A 9,357-nucleotide genomic window follows, 5' to 3' on the forward strand; every position below is an offset into this window, starting at 1 on the left:
GGTAGAATTTGGGGTGGGGCTACCTGTGATTGACAGGTTTGGTCTATAGCTGTTCATATACCTGTTTCCTGTGCTTCAACACACTGCAGCACGTCCACGCACAGAGCCTGGCCACTGCTCTGTTTTATTTACTCAGTCACAAATTCAGACTAAAAGTTAGTTTTACAGCTGTTTACGTTCATCTTGGATTGCAACTAGCCGCCATCATACTCTGAGTTGACAGGGTGTTGCACTGTGAACTCTGGGTCAAAACTCAGTCGTGTGTGTGTGTGTGTGTGTGTGTGTGTGTGTGTGTGTGTGTGTGTGTGAACCATCGGCAGCTAAAGAATTAAACAACCTCTCAGCTTCTTCTTCTGTTCCTTCATTTCACCCTTTCTTGCTTGTACAGAACCACATCAACACAACAGAGAATCAGCTCAGCGATCAGCTGAGCACACCATCCGTTCCGGGCTCCCCGACCTGCACTCAATCTACAGCAGGCGGTGCTGGACCAAGGCCAGGAAGATCGTGAAGGACCTCAGCCATCCCACCAATGGACTGTTCTCTCTGTTGAGGTCAGGAAAGCGATTCCACTCCCTGAAGACCAACACAGAGAGACTGAGGAGAAGCTTCTTCCCGCAGGTGATACGGTCTCTCAATCACACCACCACATAGTACTGACCCACACATATGGTTTTTACACACACACTGGACATTCTGGACATTTGTTTACACTAGTGGCCACTGCACAACTACACTGCGTGGTCATCTAATCGAATCACTTTATCACTAAGTCACTTAAATAAATCACTTTAAGCATATTTACACTGGACAAGACACTTACACATGTGGATTGCACAACCCTGGACATTATATTTCTTCATTACCATTTAGTACTTGTACAGCTGCTGTTATTGTTCTATATTTCTTCATATATTCTTATACATTTCTATATTGTGTATTTGTGTATTGTGTATTTTGTTGTACAGTTATTTTATTTTTAACTTTAATTTTTATATTTTATTTTATTCCTTCCTAGTTAAATTTACCCTTCATTTTAATTTTCATATTTATTTCCTATCCTATTCATAGTCTTTTTTTCTTTAGGTCACGAGCAGTTGTCTAAGCATTTCACTGCATATCGTACTGTGTATGTGACAAATAAAATTTGAATTTGAATTTGAATTTGAGAGAATTAAAACCTCGTCATTTTATTAATCGTGAAACTTTAAAGACGTGAGCTTGTGTTCAGCACTGTGTTCATATATGATCTCATGATGTTCGTGTCTTTCATAACTCTGACTCCGGGTCATTGTGTTTGTGTGTGTTGTGGGGGGTGGGGGGGAATCACGCGACTCAGTGAATGAAGTCTTTCAAGGTGCAAACAGATGAAACCGAGAGGTGGCGCCAGAGTGCCGCCGGACTGAAGCCATATAAGCTCAGGAGAAGAAGAATCATCATCATCAATCATCATCACCATAATGTCCTCCGCGGACCCTGCAAGTCTGGGCCGAGCGCTGTGCATCATCACCGGGGCCTCCAGGGGCTTCGGCCGGGCAGTGGCCCGGGAGCTGTCACGGCTGGTGACGCCGGGCTCCGGACTCGTGCTGGCGGCTCGCTCCGGTGAGGACCTCCGTGCTGTGCGGGAAGAGCTGGCCGCCTCAGAGGCGGGCCGAGCCGGGCTTAGGGTGGAGAGCGTAGTGGCTGACGTGGGTCGGACGGAGGGGCTGGAGGCAATTATCAGAGCCGCGAAAGACGCGCTTATCGAGCAGGTGGATCACGTGATGCTGGTCAACAACGCAGGTGAGGACGGGCTGCATGGAGTCACGTGTGTTTAGTGTGTGTTTGGCAGAAAGTCATCATCATCATCATCATCATCATCATAATTATTATTATTAGTAGTAGTAGTAGTAGTAGTAGTATTAAACGGCTGTGCTGCTCGGTGATGACTGAAGAGGAGGCACCTGTAACGCCCTCACTTCGTCCAATCAGAGTACTCTGCACATGCGCAGCCTGTCTCGCTGCCTGTGGTAAATTAGCTTGGAAGAAAAAAAAATCAGTTTTATAAATTAAATGTTTGTTTTTGGAAGTGAAGTTCTTCTTCTGTGGTCTGGGGTTTAGATGATCTGTATCTTTTTGTATTTAATATTTCATGAATGCTTTAAATGTGAGGGAATGGAATTCAAACCTCCAGTGAGGAGCCAAATTCAAGGAGGAGGACTGTGTGTGTTACTGGGCTATGATGGGATGGTGCATAAACAGGAAGTGATGATTACTGGATACTAAAGGGTGGAATGTTGGGGGGATTCTGTAAGATTTTGCTTCTTCCTAATCACTTTTTTGAACATGTCGTTATTGATTTTCTTTGCTTTTTTTTTTTTCATTAACAAAAAATCTGAAATAATCCAAATGAATTTTAATGTTTCTGCTTCCTGATGTTTAAATGAATGAACTCTTTAAACCTCTGTGACTCATGCTGGTTTCACCTCTGACCTTCATGACCTCGCCCCCTCCAGCCTCTCTGGGTGATGTGTCACGCTTCGCTGTGAGTTTCAATGACCTCGCCGAGGTGGACTCGTACCTGTCGCTGAACGTGAGCTCCGCCTGGTGCCTCACCGCCCGGGTGCTGCAGGCATTCCCGCAGCGCCCAGGTCTGCGGCGCACCGTAGTGAACATCAGCTCACTCTGCGCCATCAAGCCTTTCCCATCCTGGGCGCTCTACTGCACCGGGAAGGCTGCCCGGGACATGATGTTCCAGGTGCTGGCGCTGGAGGAGCCGGACGTCCGGGTGCTCAGCTATTCACCAGGTGAGGCAGGGGGCGTGGCCTGCTGAGCTGGTTCGGTTTTCCTTGTAAAGACACGAAGCTCACTGAAGGCAAAATACTTCATATGTGAGTATGGAGGGCTGAAAGGGTCAAAATTCAAATCAAACTGAAGGATGTGAGGACACAGATGATGAATGTGGGGTTAATAAAATACTTCCATGGCTTTTAGCTGAATAGTAAAAAAATAAAATAAAATCAAGACTGTAAACAAAATAAAATGAATTCATTGTAAAAAAGGACAAAAGTAACATTTAAAAATAAATTTTATTTTATTTAAAATAAATTTTAAATGTTTTTTAAATGTCTTTATTTTTGAAAGCGATTCAGTTTTGACCTCTCTGGCCTGCCATACCAGACCGAGCTGAAGAAATCTGTCATAATGAGTCATTAGCCATGCTGAGCAGTAACAGGCTTCATGCAGTCCATGACATCACTTCTTGTTTTGTGACCACCCCAGGACCGCTGGATACAGCCATGCAGGTGGAAGCTCGCTCCAGGTCAGCTGACCCCGGCATCAGGAAGTTGTTCGGCGACCAGTTCGCCGAAGGCAAGCTGATGAGCTGTGAGGCATCCTGCGCCAAGCTGATGAAGCTGCTGCTGGAGGACAGCTACACCTCCGGTGCTCACGTCGATGTCTACGACCTGTAGACTCAGAGCAGGTAGCACAGGTGCGTCCGGCTGCTCGGCTTCACTATAACCTGAGGTCAGGTGGAACATGTAAGTGCGGAGGTCAGAAAGAGCTTCAGTAAAACAGTGAAACGTTCAGAGAAGAAAATAAATATATTCTCATAGTTAGAAGATAAAGCTTATACAAAATTAAAATGTTGGGCTGAATAAACACTGTCACACTGCCCACCTGCTGGCTGCATCTGTGGTTTCTGAGCAAAATGTTCATTATTTATTTTTTATTTTTTTCCCCTTTAGCCCACAGTTTCCTGATGACATCACCGTACATCGGCGCAGACTCTAACGTAAGCTCGGGTCGACCCACACACATTCCACAGACTGTATAAAAAGATGGCAACAGCATGTCCTCAGCAGAGAGCGCTGATATCTCATGCTGGTTCCCTGTGATGATGTCATCACATCTTGATTCCCGCGCTGTGTTGAAGCCGTTTTCAGGTGCCTTACTTGTTAAAGAGCTTTAAGTGGATCCGTTTGGTGTTCGTGCTGCTTGGTGCTTCTGACATGTAACTTCCTTTGTGATGAGGTCACTTTTGTAAACCTGATACTGGTCATATTAGAAATAAATCTGAGAGAAGCTGTGTGGTTCTTTGTTTTTGTTTGTTTTCTTCCATAAATTACAAAATCTTTATTCAGACAGGGTCACACCAACAGGAAGTGATCAAATCCCGAGGTTAACAGCAGAGATGTAGCCCTGACCCCACCCACCTTCATGCTCATCTACAGCAGGTGAGTGCAGGTACTTATTTCACGACCAAGAACAGGAATGGCTGCAGCTCAGGTGTTCTCCAGCACGTTCAGCAGTCCTCCACCTCCTCGTTCTCATTACAGGACGAAAAAGATGATGAATGAGTCGTCTTGAGATGGTAGCAAAGCTTGACTTAAGTCTGACTTTAGGGTGTTTAGCTGGGAGCACTTCCTGTCACCCCTTCACAGCTGTGACTGTACTTGGTCTTCCCAGCAGAGTTGTTCCACTTTGATCATTCTCTGCTCCAAACTAACCTTTGACCTCAGTGTGACTGCAGAGCATGACTGTCAGCTGACTGATGTCCTGTGTTGGTCGGGTCACACAGGACAGAAACTAATAATGGAAAATTTCATTTAAAAATAAAAACACAAAATAAGAATAAATAATTCAAAAACAATGAGCCACCTGGAAGACGTGACCTGAAACGATTTATCGAGTAATTCAGTTTTACACAGAAACCCTGAGAACACCACAGCAGCAGTGCTGAGGACACTGGCACAGTTTAACATGGAGGCGAAGCTGTTTACACACCAAAGAGCAAAGAGGTGGAGCTCAGGTACAGTGAAAGAAAACAGCAGCTGTTCCTGTGACCACCATTAAACCCTTTACTGAGAGACAGCTGCTGGAGTCCTTTGTCAAAGCGCCCGACCAACAAATATTGACACGGTTTGTTTCACACAGAGACAAATCTGCAGTGAGCTCCAGAAGTGTTATTGAAATCTGGAGATGAGCTGTGAACTTAGTCTGATACATGTTTAAATCATAAAGCCATCATATTTTAAATGGAAGCGAACAAGGGTGAGTCTAAAGGAGGGTGTGGGGTGTACTAGACCAGATTAATTTGAAGGCTTTGTAACATTTTTCAGATTAAAAGTGGAAAAATATATAATATTGTATTAATTATATTGCATTATTTTTGAAAAATCTAAAAATAAAAGCTTTTTTCACAAGACAATAAAAATTAACGTGAGCTAGTAAAACTGTGAACTACTGACCTGAAGGATTTTAGGTTAAACACTGAATTATTCATGTCTACACCATCACAACAGAAACTCCTCCTATTAACATAAGAAAGCCTTCCAAGAAGAGAAAAGGTACCATTTAATGGCCTAGTTAAGGTTGAATATATATCTTATTATATATTTTACATTTAAGACAATGTTTTATTAAATTAAATTTTAATCTGAAACATAGATTAAAATTAAACAATCTTTCATAGATGTTGTTTACAGTTAAACTTTAAAACATTGCCGTTTTTAAAATAGAAAAAAAGAGCAGTTCATTCTGTTTTTTTCTCCTTTTAATGTTTATTATTCCTCTTTAATAAGACAAAAGTGTTCCTTATCCAATTACTTCATTACTAAAATAATCAATAGCTGCAGCCCTATTTAGTTTTGACCTCCGAGCAGGTATATTGCGCTGGAGCTTCCTCTTCCTGTTGGGGTAACCACTGATTAAAATACAGGTTCAATCCCTGCAGTCAAAAATAAGATCAGAATAATGATTAGTGTTAAATCGGTGACATCACTTCCTGTTCCCTGGGCTGAACTTTGACCTCCGACATCAAGAAGTCTCTGTGATGCCTTCCCCAGGGCAAACCGCTGACCAGGCTGCTGCTGAACATCTGCCCAGGCGAACATCTGGATCTCACTGACTCAGTGTGGGTTCTTCCACCTGTTCACTTTCAAACCAACAAACACCTGATGAAACGTACTCAGCTAATGACGGCTGCTCACTTGCTCCTCCTGCTGTTCTGAGTTAGACTTTAATTCTTCTCAACACGTTTACCCCGAGCAGCAACTTTAACCAACACGCGCGCACACACGGACACGTTGGTCATGTCACGGTGGGGTGTGGGGGTTTACTGATTATTGATTATTATCTGCAGCAGCAGGACACCTCAATCATCATCAACCAGGCATGACAGTTTCTCCACTGATGGCGCCGATCACCGTCTGCAGGAACCGCCAGACGACCCTCAAACAACGTTTCCTCCAACGGCGGAGGAAACTGAGTTTGTCATCGGGACAGGAAACAGCCGATTATCCACCGAGCAGCAGAAACCTGAACGCAGACGCGACATCATCTCACCTTCCACCTGCAGACAGCGGTCCGGACTGAAGGTGAAGACGTGACCGACAGGGACAGAATTCCTGATGTCGGCAAATGCGCAGTCAGATCACGTCAGTAATTTCTTTACTATTAAAGACTTCAATCTTTCTTCATACAGTGAAAAATGGGAATATTTTAAATTTAAACCACATCAGATTTCTATTAAACCAATAAACATCTATGCAAGCAAAGTAGAACAGAAAGAATGAGAAATTATTAATCAAAATATGAGTAGAAACCCTTGGATAAGTGAATCTGATAAGCAAAATCTAATTTTCCCTTAAGTCTGCATTAGATGGCGTTTACATCAATAAAGCCAAAGGTGCGTACATTAGGGCAAGATGGATTGAAGAGGGTGACAGAAGCTCACGTTATTTTCGTAGGTTGGAAAGGAAGAGACAGGAATTTAATTCTGTTAAGACTCTCCTTATTGATAGCCAAGACTGTACAGACCCACAAAGAATTTCAAAGGAAATCTGTCGGTTTTACATGAACTTATTGTCTTCGTCTTACTTGCATTGTGAGGCTGAAGCCTTCTTCGAACATGTTAAAGATTGGGTACCCTGTGTAGACGTGAACTTCCAGAATACATGTGATGCAGACTTCACAACAGAAAAAGTAGAAAAAGCAATGAAATGTTTATCTTTGGATAAATCGCCTGGATCAGATTGTTTACAAGTAATTTTTTTCATCATTTTTGAAATCAACTCAAGGGTTTGTTTCTCCATCTCATGAAGAAAATAGTGGAAACACAAACTCTTACAACTACCATGAAGCAGAGGATCATTACACTTATGCCAAAGCCTGGAAAAAAACCCAAATTAATCAATATTCTCTGTCCAATTACGGTTCTAAATAACAAGTGTAAAATTTTAAGTCATTTATGCAAACAGATTAAAAACTGTTATTACTAATATTAATTCCGAAACACAATCTGGCTTTATTAGAGATCGCTCTGTCCATAATAATATCAGACTTGATCTTTTAGAACATAATCATTTAATAGAAGATGAAGGATTTATTTTATTTCTTGACTTTTTTAAAGCCTTCGACACCACTGAGCACCGATTTATGATCCGTAACTCAAAAACTCTCAGATTTGGAGAAAAATTCATTAACTTTTTTAAACTAATTTATTAGGATACAGATTTATTAGGATACAGACAGTTCTATCATTTTACCCTTTGGCACATCCCCTAGATTTTCAGTCATGAAAGGTATTAAACAAGGTTGGCCCATTTCCCCTCTGCTTTTCATAACAGCAGCAGAGATGTTACCTGTTTTACTAACAAATTCTGACTTTGAAAAACTGAATGCGCTTGATACACGATTATTAGCCAACTGACAGTGATCAAATTCCTCGAATCCTCCAATATATACACTCCATTTCTAAGGCTTCTGGTTTAAAATGAAATATGAATTGTTGCGAATTCATGACTTTTCTTTATCAACAATTTGGTCTGTTTTACACTTGTTAGATAATTCTGGAACCCTGATGCCTTATATACTGTTCAGCTCCAAATTTAATTTGGATGTCAAGGAACAATATCAGAAAGGTATTAAAGCAGTTACAGAACCTGTTACATCAGTCTATTACAATTTGAATCATAATAATATTAGTCCAAAGTTTCTTGAATTTCTGCTGAAGGGACATTCTGTTATTAATAAAAAAGTTGTCCAATAATGCAACAAGAAAGTTATTTATCCAAGAGTTGCATCCATTCTTAGCTAACAGAGCTTTTGCTTCTCACCTCCAATCTAAAGAATCCAAAGGAAAGACAATTTTTTAAGTTCCCTATTGCTCCAAAAATAAAAGAGATGCAATTTAAAATCATAAATGGTGTTTACCCATCTGGAGATTTCTTGAGACATCAGTTTACCTTGGACCATAATGACTGCTCTTTCTGTGATGAAGACAGAAACCACTGAGCATCTGTTTTTTCAGTGTAAATTTGTAAAGGTTTTCTGGGATGAGCTACAATATTGGTTGGCTTCAAAGCTTCACAAGTTACCTGAGAGCGACGGTGTGAACCTGAGAGAGGTAGGTCCGTTTTACTGCTGCCTCATCATGTTCAGGGGCTTCATCACGTTTGTGACCCTCAGACTATTAGATCACACAGAGACACAACCTTAACCCTCATGATCTTTAATGAATGTCATGTTCTCTTTTATGATTTATATGTTTCATACACACACAGACACACACACAGGCACATATACAGACTAAGGTTGGGTGATTGGACGAATATATCGACCATCAATGATAGGCTGCCCTGTCGTTGATAGTTTTTACAAGCGCAATTTATCTATCCATGAGTAAGTTTGCTAATATTGTTGGTTGAAGCTAACAGAAACATTTTATCTAAATTTAACAAAAAAAAAACAATGGTGGAGAGGGAAACAGAGAAACTGGCTTCTTTTTTCCACTATAACCGTGTTTACAGTGTTTGTTTGTCTTACACACTCGACCAAGCAACAAATAAGTTACAAATCAAAATGTCTCTTCCCGGGAACATTTTTAAAAAAAAAGATCTCAGATGTAAAGTTAACTCTTTTGTGCGATTCGACACATCTCAAATAAATAAATAATCCAAAAAAGTCGATATATTAATGCTGAAACACACAAGAAAAGAAGGTAAAATATTCCCTCCCAACAAAGTGTATAAATTCTTTGACAGGAAAACAAGCATGTTTATCAGGTTTTAGCAGTGTGTGCAGGTTGTTAAAAATTTTACCAGCAGTGTTGAAGATGCGTTCTGAAGGTGTGCTTGTGCCTGGTATACACAGATATTTCAATGCCATGTGTGACATCAATGGGAAACGTTTTTCATGCATTTTCTACCAGTGGAAATCAGCAGAGCGTCTTCTCCATCTACGATCTCCTCGCTGAGATAACAGTCCATTTCTATCTGTGCCTTCTCCTCCAGTGTGCAATTTGTTCGTCCATGTTTGGACTTCTTCTGTGTTCTAAACACGCAAATCAGCTGTGCATGATTTCACTGCTCCTCC

At 41.3% G+C, this 9,357-nt stretch overlaps 1 protein-coding gene and 1 long non-coding RNA gene across 3 annotated transcripts; both read left to right on the forward strand.

Annotated features, from left to right (window-relative positions):
- The first annotated feature begins 1,414 nt into the window (after positions 1-1,414).
- LOC100692206 (sepiapterin reductase) lies at positions 1,415-4,073 on the forward strand. Of its 2 annotated transcripts, none has more exons than XR_266945.4 (4): positions 1,415-1,782; positions 2,496-2,786; positions 3,262-3,521; positions 3,729-4,073. XR_266945.4 is itself a non-coding variant. In XM_003453636.4 (4 exons), exons 1-3 carry the CDS (start codon positions 1,461-1,463, stop codon positions 3,450-3,452), a joined length of 804 nt encoding a protein of 267 aa, XP_003453684.1. In that variant the 5' UTR covers positions 1,418-1,460; the 3' UTR covers positions 3,453-3,472; positions 3,729-4,070. The 2 variants fall into 2 exon arrangements, 1 of the variants encoding a protein (XP_003453684.1); XM_003453636.4 differs by having other exon boundaries at positions 1,418-1,782; positions 3,262-3,472; positions 3,729-4,070.
- A 1,462-nt stretch (positions 4,074-5,535) lies between these two features.
- Positions 5,536-6,435, forward strand: LOC112847548 (uncharacterized). Its single transcript, XR_003221140.1, has 2 exons — positions 5,536-5,896; positions 6,125-6,435. It is a non-coding gene; the product is annotated as an uncharacterized LOC112847548 (long non-coding RNA).
- Positions 6,436-9,357: the final 2,922 nt, after the last annotated feature.

This window comes from Oreochromis niloticus, linkage group LG7 (genome assembly GCF_001858045.2).
Source record: "Oreochromis niloticus isolate F11D_XX linkage group LG7, O_niloticus_UMD_NMBU, whole genome shotgun sequence".
In the NCBI taxonomy this organism is placed as follows: Eukaryota; Metazoa; Chordata; class Actinopteri; order Cichliformes; family Cichlidae; genus Oreochromis; species Oreochromis niloticus.

What these genes read in the sequence shown, in the direction of transcription:
- LOC100692206 (XM_003453636.4), top strand. Translation starts at nt 1,461, where the DNA reads ATGTCCTCCGCGGACCCTGCAAGTCTGGGCCGAGCGCTGTGCATCATC. An exon ending in GATGCTGGTCAACAACGCAG is followed by an intron (nt 1,783 to 2,495) that starts GTGAGGACGGGC and finishes CGCCCCCTCCAG; the next exon opens with CCTCTCTGGGTGATGTGTCA. An exon ending in GGTGCTCAGCTATTCACCAG is followed by an intron (nt 2,787 to 3,261) that starts GTGAGGCAGGGG and finishes TGACCACCCCAG; the next exon opens with GACCGCTGGATACAGCCATG.